The sequence below is a fragment of the Chanodichthys erythropterus genome, chromosome 12 (assembly GCF_024489055.1).
Source record: "Chanodichthys erythropterus isolate Z2021 chromosome 12, ASM2448905v1, whole genome shotgun sequence".
NCBI classification, from domain to species: domain Eukaryota; kingdom Metazoa; phylum Chordata; class Actinopteri; order Cypriniformes; family Xenocyprididae; genus Chanodichthys; species Chanodichthys erythropterus.
Window position 1 is genome coordinate 8,865,806 of NC_090232.1, and position 22,640 is coordinate 8,888,445.

Genomic DNA, 22,640 nt, shown 5'->3' on the forward strand with positions numbered 1-22,640 from the left:
TGTAATGCCATTGTGTAACCACTAGATTCCTATATATTTCAATATATTCAATATAAAGAGGCTTATAAATGATCTAGTGTTTATAGACATACATACTTATTTTTATTAAGCTGTGGATTTGGATTTACACTCAAACATTCTCAAAGACTACTTTTTGTCAAGATTTAGATTTTTTTTTTTTTTTTTTTTTTTTTGAAGTGTTGATTTCAAGTGTCAGTTTTTGCATTAATTTTACTACAGTCAAGCCTGAACACAGAGGAGAATTTTTTTGTTACATATAACATCAAAATTCTATGAAAATGTAACCAAAAAGAAAAGGTATGCTTTATCACAGCTTAATAAATCTAAGTGATCTGATTTCAACTTCTTATTTGAGTCTTTTGGCTCAGTTTTACCATATTGTTACAGCCACACCAGTTCATTTGTGTGTAGCATTTTGTGTGTGTCTCCGCATTTGTCTATGTGAGTGTGTTGTGTTTGAGTGGGTGTGGATATTTTAAAGTGAAACCAATTCCTTGCCATTTTTTTTTTTTTTTTTTTTTTTTTTTTTTTACTGCTTTGTGGCTGAATTATTGATTTTATTTCATACATTTGCAAAATTGCTCTGTGTTATAGTTGTGCTAGTTCATATATACAGTATACATGTGGGGATAGGGGGATGGGGAGGGGATGTGTCTATTTTGCACTCTTGAAATTTTAGAGCGTCATCCCTTCATTGCTGTGCACTTTTTTTCTGCACAGTGGCTGATTTGTACCACCAAAAGTTTCTCTGCGTTTTCATATTTTTATGTCAGTTTTTGTGTTCACATATCTAATGCGACAAAAGTCACAGAGTTTCATCCTTTTCCAATGAAGCAAAAAATAAAATAAAATTTCAAAATGTAAAAGTTTTCAGTCATTTTTGACCGAAGATGCCCATTTCAATAAGAGACAAAAAGTCACTGGAACCGTATACGCTGCCATCATTTAAGACTGCTAAGGCCAAAATAATATGATATACTATAAAGAAATACTCTGAAATACAGAAGTCAGCCAAAGACATTATTATTTCATCAGACAGTATTTCTCAATTTGAACTAAATGCTTCCTGATATGCAGTTTTCTTTACTAATTAACTTTATCTTGTGTCAATTGTGATGCATTTTCAAAGAAATTAGATTGTAAATACTCCTGCCACTCTGTCAAATAAAGTACTGCTGATGTGAACAGTGACCCCAAACACTAAAGGTATCGCAAGTGAGTATACTTATGTCCATGTGTAAGATTGATGCTAATGGTTAGTGCATGTGTGTGTGTTAATGGGTAGCACCAGTGGGTGTTTAAGTAAATGATTTACTTTGTTAAGTGTGTCTAGGGATGTTTTTTAGACTCTGACAGTCACATTAGGTTAGTTAGATTACACGTCTAAATGCTCTGATTATACGTCTAAGCATGTGTATGTGAGTGAGTGAGTGTGTGTGTGTTTGTCTCTATGAGCAGGTGCATGTGTAAGTCTCTGAAACCACAGCAAGCAGCAGGTTTTGTGTGTCTTCAGGGATGTATTTCCTCTGCCTTGTTGTTTTCATGCAAGTTTGCTTCATTAAACTGATGTGTTTAATGATCAATTCAAACACGGAGCTGACTGCCCGGAACACCTTGTGTCTTTTTAGCCTCTTTGTCTTGTCGTGTTAGTCTGTGTGTAGTGTGTGTGAAGGCAGGACATGGAGTCTAACTCTACCACTAAATATTTCGCCCTTTCCCAGTCTTTCAGCGTATCTGATATCATTGTAATCGGAGCATATTTTTTATTGAACGTCGCAGTTGGAATATGGGTGAGATGCATTCATGTATTGCATAATTATGTGTGTGTGTTAACTGTAACAAACATTATTATTATTTTAATATTTGTTATCACTTACCATTTGTTAACATTAGTTAACTACATTTGGTAACATGATGAAACAATGAAATATACCTCTAAAGCATTTATTTATTCTTGTTTAATGCCAATTTCAACATTTACTAATACGTTATTAAAATTGAAAGTTGTATCTGTCAATATTATTTAATGGACTTGATATGAACTAACAATGAACAGTTGTATTTGAATTAGGCCTAATTAATTTTAACAAACTTTATTAAATACTGGAACAAAAGTTTTGCTCGTCGTTAGTTAATGTTAGTTAATGCATTGTTAACATATTTTCTGTTGTGTTTAAGAACGTGAATGTAAACTGTGGAATCAGAAAGAAAACATTACTTAAAATATAACATTATTCTAACATTATCTGAGATGGTAAAGTGGGTAATACAATATCTGAAGTTCGGATAAACTATTATGTGTGTTTCAGTCATCTTGCAGAGTGAGTCGAAACACACTAAGTGGATATTTTCTGGCTGGCAGAGACATGGCTTGGTGGCCGGTAAGTGATAATTAATGTAAACTGACCCAACTGAAGTAATGAACGTACATTTACCAGAATTAACTATGGTTATAGCCTGATAATGAGCAGATACATTTTTTACAACCTTTATAACCTAAAAAGCAGTACAATAATGTAAACTATATGGCTGATATGATAAAAGTGACCTCAATAAAAGTGACCTCAAGTTTTATTACAATGTTGGAAAAAGTTTCTTTTTTTTAATAGGTATTTGAAAAATAACATGGACATGAAAATACTTATTTTCAACATCCAGATTTTAGATCAGTATTTATATACAGTGGTGTCCAAAAGTCAAACCACAAAACCAAATCTAAATGTACAAATAAGCAACAAAAAAAAAAAAAAAAGATTTTAAGTAAAAATCTAATATATACGTAGAAAAGAATCTTGTACATTATAAAAATAATACACCAACCAATAAATGATTATTAAAAAAAAAAAAAAAAAAAAATAGAGGCACAACATGCATGTTATGCATTATTGGGTAAAATTAAATCACTTTGCACTAATGTACAACTATATAGCTATACACACACACACACACGTTCACCGTATTACAGTTCAGAGTCACATGTTCCTTCAGAAATCATTTCAAGGGTATGTTTACACAACAACAATTTTCACAACAAAACCCACCCAATTGCTTCTCAAAACTAGCCTAATCGCATTTCAGGGGGGTCTCATGGTAAAAATCACTTTCCAGGGGGTAAAATTCACATTTTTGGTGGGGCTCCTCTGGTAAAATTAACATTCCAGGGGGTAAATATCACATTATTTTGGGTCGATTCAACCCAAGGACATGAAAAACAACCTGCGGCAAAAGTGTAAAAGTAGCCCAATTCTGCAGGAAAACCGCAGACTTGGCAACACTGCCTGCCAGGCCAGTAGATGGCGATGTCACTTTGTAAAGAAACACAATGCACATATAGACTGAAAACATAAATTGCATGTGCATGACATCAACATTTTCACAAATTCGGGTTTTTGTAATGATGACAGCATCATAACCTGCACTTTGAATCCTTTTTCAGAATGGCCAAAAAGATTTTAGTTGAAAACGTAAACGACCCCTAATATGCTGATTTGCAGCTTAAGAAACATTAGGGCTGTTTACATAAAACCATTTTCAACTAGTATAAAAACAGGAAACTTTTTATGCATTTTGGCCGTACAGTTACTCAACAATGGTGTTTTGGTGGCCTGAAAACAAACTTTTGAATGTAGATTTCAAAGTGCAAGTTTTTGAAAACGATACCATTATCATCTTCGTGTAAACTACTGAAGAAGAAATGTGAATTTGTGAAAACTGTGACGTCATGTGCATGCGTATTACATGTTCAGTTTATAGGCGTGTAGTATTTCTTTCTTTACAAAGTGGCATCGGCAACTACTTGCATGACATGCATTTAGCTGCTTTTGTGGATCCATGTGAAAGAGGATAGTTTTGACAATGTTGTCTATGCGAAAAAAGCAAAGGAAAAACTTTTCCATTTCAGTACATTGTTGTCATGTAAATGTGCACCTTATTATTATCAGTGTTGTGCCATTCAAAAATGTGGGGTAACAAAATGTAATAATTTAGTAATAAATAGTAATAACAGTAATAACAGACACTGCCTGGCATGTCATGTCAACTATGTTGCAAATATTAAGTGTGAAGCTTTTTGTTGTAAATCAAGTTTGTTTTATGTTGTCCATCCTGAGAATTGCACTAATATGTAGTCTGAATGGGTGCAGATTGGTGCATCTCTGTTTGCCAGCAGTGAGGGTTCAGGACTGTTCATCGGCCTGGCTGGGACAGGAGCAGCAGGAGGGATCGCTGTCGCTGGATTTGAATGGAATGTGAGTGACATCATTTTTTAATGCCTCGTTTCCTATTTACTCTAAACAAGTGCAAAATATTTATTAGTCATAATTCGTTATTGATCATTACTTTTAACACAACAAATTTAGCAGTTCATATAAATGCACCAGCATTCGATCAGCACTAGGGGGAGAAAAAGACCAGCTTCTGTCTTAAATCAACATTATGGGTGCTGAAAATGCTGTTCTTAGTTATTGTCTAGACTCTAGACTGTCAGTAAAAATATTTGAAGATTCTTACAACAAGACAAATGTACCTGAGGAATAAAAGAGGAATACAAATAAATAAGACTTGAATAGTATTTTGTCTTTTTATTTGTACGTTGTCCAAATTTGTAGAAAAGTGAGCAAACTAAATAAAATAAGCAACCTAAACAAAATCTGATGCATCTGAATAAATTAAGACAACTCAATAAAAAAAAAAAGACTTTGACCAAAATGTATTTTGACACTTTAATTGCACTTAAAGCTATAGTTCACCCAAAAATGAAAGCTCTGTCATTATTCATTCATCTTCATGTCGTTCCAAACCTGTATGATTTACCTTCTTCTATAAAATATTTCTTAGTGTTTTTCCCCCCATACAATGAAAGTAAATGGGGTCCAATGTCATTTTGGACCCCATTAATTTTCATTATATGGATGTAAACAGTTTGAATTTTATCCAACATATCATTTTCCTTTTTGAGTGAACTAACTTTAAGCTGTTTGATTGTCATTAGATTATAAAATATCATACCAAATGGCATTTTTTTTAAAGAAAGATAGCACAAATACTCGTTACAAGCAAAACTTTTCCAAATCTAATAATAAAACATTATAATATATCTCATAATATAAAAATAGATGTCTTAATACCTTTTAGGGCCATTGTACAGTCCAAAACACAATGTAATATCTCATGCAGTTTTGCTCCTCAAGTAAACTGATCTTGTTGTAAAAACAGATGCTTTACAGGAAAATAAATAAATGCCAAAGAAGAAATAGATTTTTCACAGTGCTCTAACACCTTCTTTCTCTGTTAGGCAACTTATGTCCTGTTGGCTCTTGCCTGGGTCTTTGTCCCAGTTTATGTGTCTTCTGGGGTGAGTTTTAGACTTTCTGTTCATACTGATGTGCCTGCTGAGCTATACAGTATGTGAATTAATAATTCAGAACTTATTTAAAGGTGCCCTTTTTTTAAAAGATGTAATATAAGTCTAAGGTGTCCCCTGAATGTGTCTGTGAAGTTTCAGCTCAAAATACCCCATAGATTTTTTTTTTTATTCATTTTTTTAACTGCCTATTTTGGGGCATAATTAGAAATGAGCTGATTCAGGGTGTGTGGCCCTTTAAATCTGGTGCTCCACACCCCAAGAGCTCGCGCTTGCCTTAAACAGCATAAACAAAGTTCACACAGCTAATATAACCCTCAAAATGGATCTTTACAAAGTGTTTGTCATGCAGCATGTCTAATCGCGTAAGTACAGTGTTTATTTTGATGTTTACATTGATTCTGAATGAGTTTGATAGTGCTCCGTGGCTAAAGCTAACATTACACACTGTTGGAGAGATTTATAAAGAATTAAGTTGTGTTTATGCATTATACAGACTGCAAGTGTTTAATAATGAAAATAGCGACGGCTCTTGTCTCTGTGAATACAGTAAGAAACAATGGTAACTTTAACCACATTTAACAGTACATTAGCAACATGCTAACGAAACATTTAGAAAGACAATTTACAAATATCACTAAAAATATCATGATATCATGGATCATGTCAGTTATTATTGCTCCATCTGCCATTTTTCACTATTGTTCTTGCTTGCTTACCTAGACTGATGATTCAGCTGTGCAGATCCAGACGTTAACTGGCTGCCCTTGTCTAATGCCTTTCATAATGTTGGGATCATGGGCTGGCATAAGCAAATATTGGGGTCATACATATTAATGATCCCGACTGTTATGTAACAGTCGGTGTTATGTTGAGATTCGCCTGTTCTTCGGAGGTCTTTTAAACAAATGAGATTTATATAAGAAGGAGGAAACAATGGAGTTTGAGACTCACTGTATGTCATTTCCATGTAATGAACTCTTGTTATTTAACTATGCTGAGGTAAATTCAATTTTTGAATCTAGGGCACCTTTAATGCTGCCACATGTACTACAGACTTACAGTCTCTTTCTCTCACACACAAACTCACCACATGTGCTACTTTCCCAGATTTGCCTGTAAATTTGCTTAGATCGTGCCATTCCCTCTGCACTTCCTCTCTCTCTCTCTCTCTCTCTCTCTCAGATTGTCACAATGCCAGAGTATCTGGGTCGGCGGTTTGGAGGAGAGCGAATTCGCATGTACTTGTCAGCTCTCAGTTTGATGCTGTCTGTGTTTACCAAGATCTCAGTGAGCACGAAATCTCACATACATTCACTCATGTTTTTTGCTGTCTCATTTTCACAAAGCTAGAAGTTAAACATTAATCTACAAAGGCTTCACTTATTGAGTCCTGTATTGCTGTGCTGGCATGTTTCTGCACCCAAGGAATGTGTTGTGAAAGAGAATGTAGTTTAGCTGTTTCAACATCTGTTTTTCACTGTAGGCATAAAAAACACTCACACCCAAATGTTCGTGCTGCCTTGTTGGCTTGCTAATAAACCATTAATGCTAGGTGTGCCTATCAAACTTTGGCACTTAACAAGCATTATTTGTCATAAGAGTATTAAGTGCGTGTATTAAATGATATTAAGAGAATTAAGTGTTAAAACTACCATTCAAAAGTTTGGGGTCAGTAAGATCTTTTTTAAAGGAATTAATTTTTTTAATTTTATTTAACAAGGACATATTAAATTGATCGAAAGTGATGGTAAAGACATTATAATGTTACAAAAGTCTTCTATTTTAAACTTTTTTTGAACTTTCTGTTCATCAAAGAATCCTTAAAAAAGTTATTTCTCGTTCTCCATAATAAAAAAAATCGAATCAAATAAATGCAGCCTTTATGAGCATTAGAAACTTCTTTCAAATACATTTTTAAAAATCGTACCGACCAAAAACTTTAGAATGGTGTCGCCCAACACAAGATTTAAAAAAAAAAAAAAAACATTGACTGTTCCATTAACATAAAAAACCTTAGCAATTACCCACAATACCCTAGCAATTGCATTGTAACATGCTAAAAAACTATTTAGAACAAAGGCACAGAAACATCTTGGCACCACATACTACACCTTAACATCATGGCAACAGGATTTGTGTGCCAGCAAGAACCACTCAGAAAGAAAAAGATCTATTTAATATTTCAACCATTTAAGATAGACAGCAATAAGATTAAATGAGACGTTTGCGTAAGTATCCTGCTTCTCAGATTGTCCTCTTTTCAGAAGAGATCTTAAACATGACAAGATACCCGACAAGAAAGTCAGATCTCAAATATTTCTCATCAAATTTTTCCTTGCACATTCATGTTCAGTACTCTTAATGTAGGCCTATGTCAACAACTGTTTTACTTTATTGTTTTAGGGTAAAAACAAAGTTGATACTCAAATGCAGTATAGCTGAAAACACTTCACAATTAAGCCTCCTATATCTAAGAATGAGCAACCTGTGATCTTTCTGTATCGTTTGCAGACGGATCTGTACTCTGGAGCTCTGTTTATCCAGGTTTGTTTGGGTTGGAATCTCTACCTCTCTACTGTGCTCATGCTGGTCGTCACTGCCCTCTACACTATTGCAGGTTTGTATTTCCGTTCAATAATGTGGGGTCATTAAGCTTGTTTTGTGTTTTTGAAAGAAGTCTCTTATGCCCACCAAAGCTGCATTAATTTGTTAAAAATAAAGTAAAAACAATCATATTGTGAAATATTATTACAATTTAAAGGGGTGGTTGATTATGATTTTATTTTTTTTACTTTAGTTAGTGTGTAATGTTGCTGTTAGAGCATAAACAACATCTGCAAAGATACGACGCTCAAAGTTCAAAGCAAATGAAGATATTTTCTTTTAAAAAATTATTTGTTTAAAGGTGCTAAAGAGGATCTTTTCCTCGACTGAGAAACCAAAGACTGTTACTGAGCTTTTGAAATGAGCGCATGCGTAAGAACACCCCCCCCTCCTGTCGTGGGAACGCATCCCAAAACTCGTGCACGAGTATTGGAACACAAGTGTTTACCACCGGCATTCGCTGTGTCGTGTTAGTGGATTCATTATGTCGGACTCACCGCAGGTAACTCATAATCTGCAGTTGTTACTCCTGTCTCCTGACAAAAACATTGCATGCGGTGCCTGTGGAGTGTGGAAAGTTACTGGAGCGCGCAGCCGCGCTCGTCCTTCACAAGGAATGTTATGGTAGTGATTGACAAGCCAGAGGGCCAATTGACCGATTGACTGATGTTTTTAAGGCCCTACCTCGTGCACAGATGATGAATATTAATATTATTCCTTTCAGTGCACCTAATAAATAGTCTTTTATTAGTTAGTAAAGACAGTTTCAAGTAATATTGCAAAAATGTATAAAACAAAACATCCTCTTTAGCACCTTTAAGGACTACAACAAATGGCTGGTAGGGACTACAACGAGCTTCTTCCTGGGTTAGTGACATCGCTAACCCTAAAATTTACATAAACCCTGCATATATTCTCTGGTTCTGTATAGCATCTTACAACAGTTCCCACATGAGCGATTTATAGATAATCATGACAGAATATGCTAATCAATGACTTTAAGATAGTTAACTATACATCAGCTACATAAATTCATCAACTAACCATTCAGAAACGTCCTGTTGCATTCTACATGTTGTCACTTCTTGAGTCTCTCCATCATTGTCCGACTCCGGTTTGAACGTAAAAGGCTGAACAGTTTCTAACGCATTTTAAGTAAGTCTGTGTGAGGTAATCAGCGCTGCTTAGGTGAGCTCTTGAAACTCTGCCTTCTTCTTGAGAGCAGCAGCTCATTTGCATTTAAAGGGACACACACAAAAACGTTTTTTTGCTAAAAAAAATTACAAATTTAACATTCTATAAAAAATGATTTGGGGGTATTTTCAGCTAAAACTTCACACACACTGGGGCCTGGGGACACCAGAGACTTATTTTACATCTTGTAAACGTGGCATTATATGACCCCTTTAAAGGTTCACCCAAAAATGAAAATTATCCCATGATTTACTCACCCTTAAGCCATCCTAGGTGTATATGACTACCTTCTTTCAGACAAACACAATTGATGATATATTTAAAAATATCCTGGCTCTTAAAATATCCAAGCTTTATAATGGTAGTGAATGGGGTGAATTCATAACCGGTGTTTTGCTTTGCTCTATCCTCTGTGCTTCTGCATTCATCAGTGCATCAGAGGTCACTCTTCTGCCACAAATCGATGCATACAGCCATCTGGCGGAAGATAATAAAGTTTTAAATATGGATATTTTTCTTACAAAAACCTATCGCTTCACTACAGAAGGCCTGGATTATTTTTATGATGGATGGATGCACTTTTTCGGAGCAATGATATTTTTAAATATATCTCTGATTGTGTTTGTCTGAAAGAAGATAGTCATATACACCTAGGATGGCTTGAAGGTGAGTAAATCATGGGATCATTTTCATTTTTTGTGTGAACTATCCCTTTAAATCCCTATCCCTTTTCTATTTGAATATATTTTAACATGCAAGTTATTTCTGTGATGTGAAGCAATTTTCATCAGTCTTCAATGATCCTTCAGAAATCATTCTAATATGCTGATTTACTCAAGAAACATTTCTTTTAATTATCATTGTTGAAAACAGTTGAGCTGCTTAACATTTATTAATAGTATAGTTATAACTTCACGTCAACCTAGATTAATAAATGTTCATGATGCTTATTGTATAAAGTGGTACCACTACATGTTTCAGTAGGGAGCAGTTATTGAAATTAGCTTATCCTGTAAACAAGCTCTTGTTTCAACAAGCAGCAGTGTAGCGTGACAAATCAGCTTTTGATATTTAACAGATTTACAGATAAGCAAACAGATGCAATAATCACTTGCACTCATAAAGAAGTTTTCTCTTGCACTGCAATGTTGTAAAACTGGATAGAGTGGCATAATGGTTAAAACTCAGGGCTGGTAACAGGAATGTTGCTGGTTTGAGTTGCTGACAGTGCAGATTATTAAATATAAGAGTCCTCAAGTGAGGGACTTAACCACAGGTTTGAGTACTGTCAATTGTTTGGATAAAAGCTTCTACTAAATGATTACTTTTTTAAACTTTCTCACTGAAGCCCATTGGTTCAGTAGCAGTTCACTTCTGCAGCAGTAATTATGGTCTACATGACTGATTCCAGCATAATTGCATAATTACTTTAATCCGCGGCTCTGCTGTCACTGTATTCACTCCTCTGTCTACAAGTGCTGATTCAGACTTGACCTCGATGACTCAGATCATTTTAAACCATCATGAGAAAATTGAGCAATACCCGCTTAGTCCTCCTAGTTTTTCCAGGTGGCTTGGCTGCTGTAATCTACACTGACACTCTTCAGACCTTCGTCATGATCATTGGAGCAGTCATCCTCACTATTACAGGTCAGTCAATCTCAGGCCTTTTCTTTTATTCTCCTCTGGCAGTGATCTCATGTCAGCTGTCACTAGGGAAGTAAGAACATCTTGCATTGTGAAAGTGCCACTGCTGAAAACAGATGGCAGCTGTACGAGCCACATTTTCAGGGTTATGTGGTTTATAACCATGCATTCCATGTACAGATATGTCATGTGTCCTAAATGCAGATAAAATAAGTTTTAGCTTGACTTGCCTGCACTGTAAAACTCAAAAAGTTCTGAATACTCAAAACATTTAAGTAAACTAACTCATTTTTTTAATTTAGTAGAACTTAACATTTTTGTGGGGCGGGGCCAAGAGCCATGGAAGTAGAGCAAGGCCAGTGTAGTACACACGTTTCTCTCATTAACAATCACGTGACTGGCATCCCTTCACTCCCACAGTTCTCAGCCTCGCCCCACTCATCATAATGTTAATTACCTCATTTATATAAACATCACATTCAGATCTTGGTTAAATGTTAGATAACTAATAACATGCTATTATAACCATCAAAAAACTGTCATACTTGCGTGCATATAATCAAACAACATACAGTACATGTGGTCTTAAAAGTTTTGCAGCCCATCCTCAGGCTAACCACAGGCTCTACTCTTCACCTTGATGGTAACCCTACAAAACTAACATAACAGAACCCCCTGTAAATCCCAACATAACACAACATTAAACACCAACTTATGTCTCCATGTAATCTTGTGCAAAAACACACAAAATAACACGTAATTTCAACATTTATTTATAGTCTGATGCAAAGCATGCTGGGAATTAGAAATCTGCTGCAACTCAACTCAATAATATTAAGTTCAGCTTACTACAATGAAATTGAGTTCATGCAACTTTTTCTATTTTGTACCATGAACTTTCATTATTATTTGAGTGAAACAAAGTCATTTCATTTAATTAATTTCACTGTTCGGTGTTATTGTTTGGTTGTCCGCTGGTATGGGAAAAAAAACATATTGTAAAACTGCCTATTGATGATGAGAATAATAAAATAGTAATAAAGGTGAAATAATGAAATGTGGTTCAATTATTTATCTATTTTCCAAATAACAAAATAAATAATTAGTTAATAATTAGCTAGAACTTTTTTTTTTCTTTTTTTTTTTTTAAAGAAAGTAGGGATAGTTCACCAAAACAATCATCATCATTTACTCACCCTCATGTTGTTTCAAACCTGTATGAATTTATTTCTTCGGATGAACACAAAATAAGATATTTTGGAAGAATTTTTGGGTGAACTACTCCTATAAATTTCCAGGTAGCCTAAAACAATTATGGAAGTTAAAAATGATTTAATTTGCATAAAATTTAGCACCATTAATTATTATTAAAATTTTGAATATTCACCAAATATGAATATTCAGTGCAAACAAAAGCGCTTTAATCAAAAACAACATTCCAACACTCTTAAAAAATTAAGGTTCCAAAAGAGGGTTTCTGCAGTGATGCCATAGGTTCTTCAGAGAACCCAAAATAGATATTCTTTCTTAAAAGAGCCACTTTTTTTTCTTAGTGTGAAGAACATTTTATAATCTAAAGATCTACTTTTTCCACTAAAAAGAACCTTTAGTGCACTGGAAAGGTTCCATGGATGCTAAAAGGTTTTTGATGGAACCATCTATGCCAATAAAAGACCTTCATTTTTAAGAGCTGAGATTACACTCAAACGTTCACCTTATGATAGAATTTGCTGCCCAGAATTGGGCTTTTCTCAGCGAAAGTGAAAACACCATACAATGCTGCACAATAACAGACAAAAATAACATATTTGGCGTAATGTGGAGCAGATTTCACTGTGTTTGTCACAGGCAACAAACTAAACGTCCTGTAACTCGACACAGCTGTTCAGTAAGAACAAAAACGCACCAAACATTTTTGTCAAAGAGAGAGGTTTTATCACATCACGTCTGGTTATGACACATTAAAACACTTTAAAACCAACATAGCTGGTTTGCATGGAGATGTGGAAAATCCCATGACTATCTTTAGCCACTTGCAGAAAGCCATCTCTAAAGGATTTAAAAGAACTGAAAATGAAATGAAAAATACACTTTGACACACACAAGTCTAAACAAGTTAAAGAAATTTAAATAATATTTTTAATTGGAATCAATTCAAAATATACATTGCGTATCGACGCCGTGTTGTCCTGATGATACTACAAAGATACATTTTTATGCAAAACCTCTACATATTACCCAAAACAGTTGTAGTAGATTTAGCTGATATGTATTTATGTACACGTTACAGCATTCAATGAAATTGGAGGCTACAATAAACTGGAGAGTGTGTATTTGGAAGCGGTGCCATCTAAGATCATCCCAAACACAACATGTCACCTGCCCAGGCCTGATGCCATGCACCTGTTCAGAGACCCTGTTCATGGAGACCTGCCCTGGCCAGGCATGACACTGGGATTAACGATTCTTGCAACATGGTACTGGTGCACCGATCAGGTATGTTTAAGCACACACTTACTCTCAAAAATAGATAATAAACCTACCCTGGTTCTCACACAATGTAAAAAGCCTCATATAGAGGACAATATTGCAAATGTATTTTGCATTATGAGTTGTGTTCTGCTATAAGATATGTAATGTATCACTTGTTAGCCCAGTTTTAGTGACAAAGGTTTAAGAGAAAAAAAATCTACCAAGCTTGAAATGGACCCAAGTCAGGATAGGCTAGACCCTTCTAATTTGACGCAATGAAAACAAGACTGTGAGAGATTTACGTCAAATTAAGTACAACTACCCTGACTAAAGCCTATGCTTCTCCTGTGTCACCAAAAACATCACCAAATGATTCAAGTATATCCTCACAGAAACTGTAGGAATCAGTGTGTGCAGACTAGCATCTTTAAAATACCTTGCTTTTCAAGATCATTTATTTAAAAATTAAAAAAAAAATAAAAAACAAGCAAAATTGAGACAATTTAGAAGACTGTAATAACTAAAGTTATAACACTTTCCTTCCTTAAAGTATAGTGCACATCACATCCTTAAAAACTATACTTCCAAACCTCCTTGGAAGGCAAAAAAATATTAAATTCCTAGAAATACTGACAGAGTTGGAGTCCCCTCAAGACCCAAAAAAAATGTTGGTTTGGTCTGTGTCTTATTACAGTAGGTCCTCTGGTTGGGGGCTCAAATCTTAAAAGTCTTGTTCTGGGTCTTGGCTAAGGAACTCAGTCATGACCACAGTTCACCACTGTGCAAAGTGGCTCAGTATCTGAAATGAATGCTGCAATAAATTCAGCAAATGGACAGGTCTTGGTCTGGAAGGTTTGGTCTTGACTCCAACTCAAAAGCTGAAGGCTTGGTACACACCAGCACAAATGTTTGGCATGAAAATGTGGTCCAATTTTTGCACGCAATTTTTTTTTTTGTTCAGACCCATGCAGAAAAAACAAAAAACAAAATGGCAAATGGGCTGAATGAAAATACAAACTCACCTCTGACAGTAGGTGGTACTTATGGAAAAACTAAAATACCCAGGTTTATTCACTGTTTCCATGCAAAATAGTCTGTGTACCACAAAGTCATAGTTTTATGTAACAGTAGCAACTCTGAGCATGTGACCTAAAGTGCAAACCTTTTAACCTTATTTAAAAATATATATTTTTTGCAATATGATGAAAGTGAGGTTAGAAAAAAAGTTGCATTGAAAGCAAGCGAAAGATCAAATTGGTGTGAACAGATGCATTAAAAGCCGTTCATTAAAAATAAAATGTGTATCCTAACAAATTTCCGCACATAACATTTGTCCAGGTGTGAACGAGACTTGATCTCCTTTGATAAACCAGGGACAACTGTATTAGCATGCACGTTTTAAAAAATAGCTCAAGTTCAGTTTGTACTTAAACTTTTCAACGTCCTTTTCCCACAATTTAAGACACTAATTAGCCAGTAATCGAGGTGAACGTGAAATCGTCATCACCACAGTCATAAATCCACCACCAAATTCCCTTGCACTAGTACAGATTACTTGAAGGCACATCAAAAAAGACTAATGCTTTATGTAACAAGTGCTCCTTGCCATTGTCCAGAAAATGTCATTTGTTTGTGTGCCACTGTAATACTCAAGTCAGTTTATAGATCCAGTTGAACTCCAGCCTTTATCAGTGGAGACTGGTGGCTACATCATTACACATTCGTGTCTTTGTACTCAATACAAAGTTGTTTTTTGAGGGAAGAAAGCCACTATAAATCCGTTAATTCTCATTGTGACTGCGTGTCAACAATTTATCCCCCAAAGCAAAACCAGACGTGTTCACTGGAACCTTCCCCCGGAGGTGTTTGAAGCTGGCGAGTTTAGATAAAGAGATTCCTAATGGCGTGCGAGTCTCAACCCGTCTACGAGGAGACGGAGACTTTGTTTGAGAGGCCCGATGAGCGGGGGAGAGAGATTGAGAGTGCAATAGCCGCTGAGCGGGTGATTGGCTTGTTCGCAGTCCTTCTATCGTATAGGCGGGGCTTTGTCTTCTGGGGGACCGGCCAGAACGGTTTAGGTTTTGCTGGCCTGATCCACTTGAGGGGAGTTCATTGCCAGACATCTTCCCCTGCCAGTACCTGTGGCCCCCGATCACATGGCCGCTGCTTTTAGGGGGTCTATGGAACACTCCAGGTTTAGCAACCATCACTTTGGCCCGGCCATAAGTGTCTCGAACAGGTGACCTGGAGACCATCTGGTAAAGCTGAAAGGGAGGATGGTATATGTGAAAAAGAAAAATGATAAACAGGCATAATGACAAACTATACTAAACTGTTCTGAATTTTTCAGTAAAAAATAATTAATGTTGTTTGATTATTGGCAGGTAATCGTGCAGAGGTCTCTGTCAGCCAAGAATATGAGTCACGCCAAAGGGGCATCCATCTTTGCCAGCTATCTCAAGTTGCTTCCCATGATCTTCATCATCCTACCTGGCATGATCAGCAGGGCACTCTACCCAGGTACTACACACACGCTCCAGCTGCTGTATCCGCTAGTGCTGCAAAAATTCAGTGCTATGTCATCTTTTGTGCAAGCTTTGTCACCTTTTAAGCCTAACTAAAGAAAATCAGGTAATTCCAGCTTAAGGTGGTCAAGATGGTTTTTGGTACATGGTAGCTGCTTTGTTGCTGGTCCAAGGTGGACTACCAGACCTAATCAAGTTTGACCAAGTTGTAATACACTATTCTAAACATACAAAAACCAACTACAACCTTAAGCAGGATAGTTTTATGCCCCAGAAAATGGTTTTGGTTTCAAAATATTTTTTACATCATAATCAATGGAAGCATTTTATTAGAAACATTAGATTTGATGGAAATAGTTTAGGATGTAACTAAAAGTAATGAATGGCATTATGCAAATATTTGTAAGAACTATGTGATAAAAAAAGGGATGCATGAATATTACAAATTTGTTTCTAGTTCTAAATGTACAGTACTGTGCAAAAGTCTTAGGCCACAACCAGCTTTGGTTTTTAGCAATGTTTTAATGACCATCCATATTTATTTTTCAGTCTCTTTATTACGATACAAACATAAAAAACAGGAAATATGTACAAAAAATGTAAAAACACATTCTGAAACAAAAAATCAGTATTTAGTGTGACCTCCTGTCACATGTCTCCTAGACTTCAATTTCCTCAAAGAAGAAATTCTGAGAAACTTCTCATCAGATTTTGAAAGTTTTCTTGGCTTTCCAGTCCTTTTCCATTCCATTTAGGTTTAAGAGAGCCAGGTTCCTGCTATTGCTCAAGTGTAAAGGGGAGGTCACTAAATACTTGCCATTGTAGCCTATAAAAAGTTTTTTTCCCCTGTTTTTAATACTGCATACAAATTTACTGTATTTTCTGGTTATGTTCTAATTAAGAGATGGATAAATAATTATGGTTATTTATATAAGAGATGGTTATATCACTGCTAAAACAACATTGCTAAGACTTTTGCACAGTACTGTATATCATTTTGTAATGGGGAAAAGAAGCATGCACAATAAATGATCAAATAATGGCCTATAATTAATATATATATTTTATATTTTCACACACACATAATTCTGACTGATACAAATAAATGAATAAAAAATGGACCGATAGCCAATATATTGTGCATCCCTAGACAAAAGTTTCCAGACATCTTTAACTCAGGAAATGTTTGTAGACACACATGGACTTCTTCTTTCATGGAGAAGTCCCACCAAAATGAGGATCTGACAAACCCTAATAACATGCTATTTTCCTGTTCTCATCTGATAAGCAACATCATTTACATTTAACCTCGTCCATCCCACTACCCCCATACATGCGTTTTAGCACTTATAGCAGGTTAAGGCATGCAGGAAATGCCAACAGAGTCCCGGAACATACATCGACACACCCTCACGTGTTCCATAACGCACATGCCTGGCTTCTTTTCATCTATTTGAGACACTCCCAGGGTTATGGACTGGTAGAGTGGAGAGCCAAATCTGATAAAAAGCACTTTCACATTCAGACGCACTAAATCAAAATCTGCCTACCTTTGTTTTGTTTCTGTTCTGCATGTTTAGTAAATTCCTCTCGGCAGTGCTTTGTAGATCAGCGTCATCCGATCGCAAGTCCAGCATGGATTGAGAGAAGCGGGCCATCACGTTAAGAGCATTAGGGCTGTGTTCTCCAACACGACCGGAACCAGTTATCCTTCCGTTAGGGAGTTTATCACTGCTATCAGAGTCAGTACATTCATAGTATTCATCTGACATTGTGGAATTCGCATCTTTATCCTTTAATGAATCTGCACAGGTCACAGTGGTGCTGTCGGCGTTGTTGTCTTGAGCATCCATGTGTGAATCCTTCGTCTGGTTTTCCTCCCTTTTGACTAAAGTGACCTCTGCATCTCCAGAGCCTTCCGGCATATTAACCACCAACTGAAGGGTGCGTGGCTTGGGAACAGGCAGATCTGAAACCTGTTGGACCTCTGCTGGTTCATGGTTGGGTTCCTGCTCTTTTGGAGGAAGGTTGGGTTTGGGGTCTTGTTGCTGGATTGGAGAGCTTGGCGAATCAGAAATATTGGCTTGTGTATCTTGATGGGCATTGCTAGAATCAGTCTCCGGTTGAGGTTGGGTGCTTGATTTAACATTTGCATCCATTTTAGACAACTGTGCTGTTGAAGGACGAGGAGTTGCCTTATCTGGTAGCGGTTCCTCAGGTGGGCCAGTGAAAGGGTCTTTAAAGCGGATTGCTTGAGATGTTTCAAACATTTGCGAACGCATTAAATGCACCTGTGTTGGCTTGCTTGTGTCACGGATATTAATATACCCAATAACATCACTGGATGGGTCTGGCTCGGGCCAGGTGGGCAAGTAGAGAGTGAGATCTGCTTTTGGCAAGCCTACAAGTCCTGGGTGCTTTTGTATCTCCCGTTGAGGCTTGGGAATCTGGACCAAAGGATTCTGGGATTTATTGTTCTTGGCACTAGCTTTGTCTGAAGATGATTTGCTTGCTGTATCTACGGTGACCAAAGCATATTTGGGGTTAATTAGTTTTCTTGCAACAGCTGCGGAAACAGGGGGAGGAACAACGACCAGGGCAGGTTCCGGCTCCGGAGGGTCCGCCAAAGGAATCTTGTTGAGATTGACCCCACGAGAGTACAGGTATAGTTCACGGAACTCCTTGTCAAAAGTTTCAACGGCCTGCCCAGTCAGGACTGTAATGATGTTGCGGTCCAAACGAGAAGCTGTCCATGTAAAACTGAAACATAAAAATTCCAGAAGTTGGAAACAAATACAAAATGGACAAACAAATAATACATGCACAGAACATAAGCACATAAATTCAAAAACAATAATGGCAACATTGTTATCCATTTCTGTGACAGTACAGTAGCTCACTACTGATTTTTTTTTGTTCTTGATTTGTCTGTTCACACTTCCCTTTTTTGTATTCTGGTGTTTCCTGCCATGTGATTAGTTAAATCGGCTTGTTTTGTGACTTGATTATTGTTTGACTTTTTTATTCAGTTTCTAGTTTGATTGTTTTGTTACACCCTTGGAAATGTATACCCTTTAATTTGCCATTGTGTATTAAATGTTTTTCCATGTTCTCTATCAGGTGACCTAGACCTTTCCTGCTTTGAGTTTGGTTTTTGGTTTTTGTTGTTACTTTGACTCGGTTTTTGTTCATAAACTGCGCTTGGGTTAAAAATTTAAATCACAGCATTAATACCCTTTAATCCACTAGTGTTTGAACTTTCTCAAAGTAGTTGCTGTTTAAAAGGGTTAGTTCACCCAAAGATTGAAAATTCTGTTACCATTAAAAAAGTTCATAAAGAGATCGTGAAACTAATCCAAATTAATTGAGTTGTTTAGTCCAAATTTTCTGAAGACTCGATCACTTTGTATGACAAAGTGATTTAATTTTAGGCTTTTTATTCACATATAAACATTCATCAGCAAACATAAACAAAAGCTCAACTGTAGTTGATTGATGCATGAGAAAAAACCTCATTGGTTCTAGCGGAAGCTGAAATGTGCTGCGTAACACGTGGGAATGAACCTCATTGGTAGTTGAATGTCAAGCAAACATGCTTGAGCTTCCTTTTTCCATATCTGAGGAGTGTGTTGATGAATGTTTAAGCCTAAATTACATCCGTTCATCATATAAAGCAATCATGTCTCTTCAGAAAATTTGGACTAAACTGCTCAATTCATATAGTTTTACAATCTCTACTTTTTGAATGTCTTTTGAACTGTCAAAGGAGGGACAGAAATCTATCAGATTACATCAAAAAGATCTTCATTTGTGTTCTGAAGATGATCAAAAGTCTTATGGGTTTGGAACAACTTGAAGGCAAGTAATTGATGACAGTTTTCAAACAGTATCAGAGATGCTCTTCATCATTAAAAACATTAACAAAAAAACTCAATCCACAGATTTTCCCATAGCCAATTGCGCTTGCAATTTTCAAAGCATACAGTTTTTACTAGCATGCTTGCTATATATCTGTACTTCATCCTACAGGCTCACGGACCAGTTTCTGAAACAATGTGATTGGCTTGTGTTTAAGAAACAGCTTCATGTTTATGTACATACATTAAAGTGCACAGTACAAACCTGTATGATCCGGACACAGCGCGGTCTCCATCCACAAACATGAATTTCTGACTCAACGAGCCACGCACCTTCTGAGATGAGCGCGTGTAGAATTCGCAACCACCGATGCATCGCACCCTCAGATGCTAAAAAAACCAAAAACAAATTGTTATTCATGCACAAACTACATCTATTCTGATATTAGGAACTTAAAACAGTCTACAAAACAGACATAACTGCATGCATCTTCAACTCACATTGAGGTGTCCTCTGTGCATGTTGGCTCTCTCACACATAAGTAGGAAATGCTGTACAGAAGCATTATCTATAATAATGTATATAGCCACTTTCTTTCTAAATCCAGCCTCTATTAGATCCTTAAAAATGTCAACGTCTGTGAAAACGTCCATTACCACAGCTATCATCTGCAAACACATACACAGTAAATGTACAGATGTTAGACAGTTCAACCCAGGCAACATCAAGATCATTTTGTATTATTTCTCAGTGTACATATTACTACACAGGTCATGTTCTAATTACAGTTCTATTGTTGGCATGGAGTATGTTCTCTTTATTAAAAAGACAACATGATGATGTAGACACAAAACAACTCCTACACACCCTATGTCAGTTGTACTGCACCCATTAAGACCTACATCTCATTATAAGTGTTCATTGTGACAAATGTCTTTGGATAAAGGGATCTCTTTGATTATTTCAGAGTGTGCGCGAGAGGTGGTGGAAGAGAATTTGTGCCGGTATGTGTCATGGGCCGAAGCTTTGGGTTCAAGCAAGTTCTAACAAGACAAATGAGTCAGTTGGAAACCAGTATGGATTGTGAAACGTGATGGATATTTGGACATTCAGCATTTCTGCTTAACTCAATAAATGACTAACAATTCCAGGTCATCTTTTTAAAAATTAATCAGCCTGTAGAAGAAGAGTTGTGTTAAATAGTGTGTGTTGACATAGCTACATAAATATAGTATCTGTTTTGCTTAGTTAGGGCCTTAGAGAATGGTTTAAAATTAAATATACTCCATCACACAACCGGAGAGCCTTTCTTTTTAAGGGTCTACTTTGGAGACCATAGAATCATGCTTTTCAAGTTTCTCTAGTTTACTTACCTTCTGGGCTTGCGCGATGGCTTTTCTAACAACCTCTTTTATATGCGTCTGTCCGTCCAGCGGCGGTTGCGTGTACACATTGACGCGCGTCACCCCGCGGTAAGAACTGCAGTCGGGCCATCCGAGGTCCAGATTCGGTATGGAGATATCAGAGCGGTCCGGCCAATACTGCAAAGACACCGCACTGTCATCTCCCTCCGTCGTACCATCTGATTTATGATGCTCAGAACCGGGCTTATAATCTTCTATTTTCCGACGGAGCACCTCGAGCTCGGGTTCCGACAGGAAAGGTCGCAGCTCGTGCTCTTTCACATATGCGTCAAAAGCGTCGCGTCCTTTAGTAGCAAGCGCCTCGAGCGCTAGCCGCTGGTCCTCACTATAGAAAAACTCCGGTTTAGATTCATTTAAACGCCAGTTCACGTGATTGTCATCAAGACACTGAACCTGAGAGAGAGCCATCGCTTCCACACACGATTCGAATTAGGTGATATAAACCGGGTACTTTTTTTTCTCTCTTCTCGTTATTATTAGGATTTTAATAAGTTAAGTCCCACTGTAATCCCAGAAATGTATAAAAAAAACTCTTCTCAAAGTTTTCTTCCTCGGTTAACGGCTAGAAACATTCCTTTCGCGATGGCGATAAAGCGTTTCCATGGCAAAGCGAGACCGGGTGATTCAATCGATTTTGCTGTTGCCAAATAAAGTGATAACTTAGGCATCAAAAAGCTCGTTTTTTCATTAAAATAAAGGCGATATTGGTTCCCAAAGATATAAACGATGCCTCAATTTTTATTTGATCATATTTCCCCGAGCAGAGTCCTAGTTTAGTACAGGACGCAGTTGACCGCTGAGCCGGAGATCATCTTTCAGTTAACAGGCAGGTAGAAGAGAACAAAGCATCTCCAGAGGCTCTAGTGATTAGACACACCTCAGTCACCTGACCGGGAGGGGCGCAGACACACACACACACACACATGTATACACAAGCGCAACAGGCTTCAGCCACACCGGCTGTCTCCGCGTTTATCTTCCACAAAAGCCATTCATCATCGACGCCGGTGAAAAAAAACAAAACAAAAAAACAACAACGATTAAACTAAAGTTTTCGGGTGTTCACCACAGTGTTGCGAGTTAAACCAAACTTTCACCGTCTCTCGATTTGATGAATGTCCCGAGTTTGTTGTCCAGTGAAGTCCTGTGGGGCTTTTGTGTTACTTTGCCCTACTTCTGTCGAGCCAGAAAGAGGAAGAGGCCAGACGTCGGGTGCATGAGCACCGATGACGCGGCGTGCTGGCCGAATATTACAGAGTTGAGTCAACTGTTACGTGGATTTGGGCGGGGTGTCCGAGAAAAGAGACAGGAAACGGAGGAAAGTGAAACAGACAGTTCCTATTTCCCCCTGACTTTGAAACAAAGTAGTGGTTGTAGACAGACACTTAAATAGACAACCGGGGCTAGTTGTCACACGGGGAAGCTGTCTCAAAGAATTTTCCTTCTCTACAAAGTTGAGTAAAAAGTCAATTTTTTTGTCCAGTCCGATTTGTTTATTTGTCTAGCAATTAGTTATATATATATATATAT

General features: G+C 37.0%; 2 protein-coding genes across 6 annotated transcripts in view; one reads left to right on the forward strand and one right to left on the reverse strand.

The window, feature by feature from the left end:
- The first annotated feature begins 1,216 nt into the window (after positions 1 to 1,216).
- The window catches only part of slc5a10 (solute carrier family 5 member 10), a 35,600-nt gene continuing 14,176 nt past the window's right edge, over positions 1,217 to 22,640 (forward strand). For 2 of the 3 annotated variants that reach the window (XR_010896800.1, XM_067405130.1), the window contains exons 1-9: positions 1,628 to 1,811; positions 2,331 to 2,402; positions 4,164 to 4,268; positions 5,315 to 5,374; positions 6,569 to 6,673; positions 7,898 to 8,003; positions 10,754 to 10,834; positions 13,122 to 13,327; positions 15,688 to 15,823. Coding sequence is in view for 2 of the 3 variants with exons in the window: in XM_067405130.1 (XP_067261231.1) it covers positions 1,701 to 1,811; positions 2,331 to 2,402; positions 4,164 to 4,268; positions 5,315 to 5,374; positions 6,569 to 6,673; positions 7,898 to 8,003; positions 10,754 to 10,834; positions 13,122 to 13,327; positions 15,688 to 15,823 (982 nt within the window). In the remaining variant the exon portion in view is untranslated. Of the gene's footprint in view, positions 1,237 to 1,627; positions 1,812 to 2,330; positions 2,403 to 4,163; positions 4,269 to 5,314; positions 5,375 to 6,568; positions 6,674 to 7,897; positions 8,004 to 10,753; positions 10,835 to 13,121; positions 13,328 to 15,687; positions 15,824 to 22,640 lie in introns of those variants that run through there. The other variant, XM_067405132.1, reaches the window with a different exon arrangement.
- On the reverse strand, positions 13,455 to 22,497 carry fam83gb (family with sequence similarity 83 member Gb). Of its 3 annotated transcripts, XR_010896799.1 has the most exons (6): positions 21,060 to 22,497; positions 20,187 to 20,354; positions 19,951 to 20,075; positions 17,379 to 18,588; positions 15,794 to 15,861; positions 15,520 to 15,567 (listed from the first exon to the last, which is right to left on the reverse strand). XR_010896799.1 is itself a non-coding variant. In XM_067405128.1 (5 exons), exons 1-5 carry the CDS (start codon positions 21,516 to 21,518, stop codon positions 15,085 to 15,087), a joined length of 2,445 nt encoding a protein of 814 aa, XP_067261229.1. In that variant the 5' UTR covers positions 21,519 to 22,496; the 3' UTR covers positions 13,455 to 15,084. The 3 variants fall into 3 exon arrangements, 2 of the variants coding, with proteins under 2 accessions (XP_067261229.1, XP_067261230.1); XM_067405128.1 differs by lacking the exon at positions 15,794 to 15,861 and having other exon boundaries at positions 13,455 to 15,567; positions 21,060 to 22,496; XM_067405129.1 differs by lacking the exon at positions 15,520 to 15,567 and having other exon boundaries at positions 15,573 to 15,861.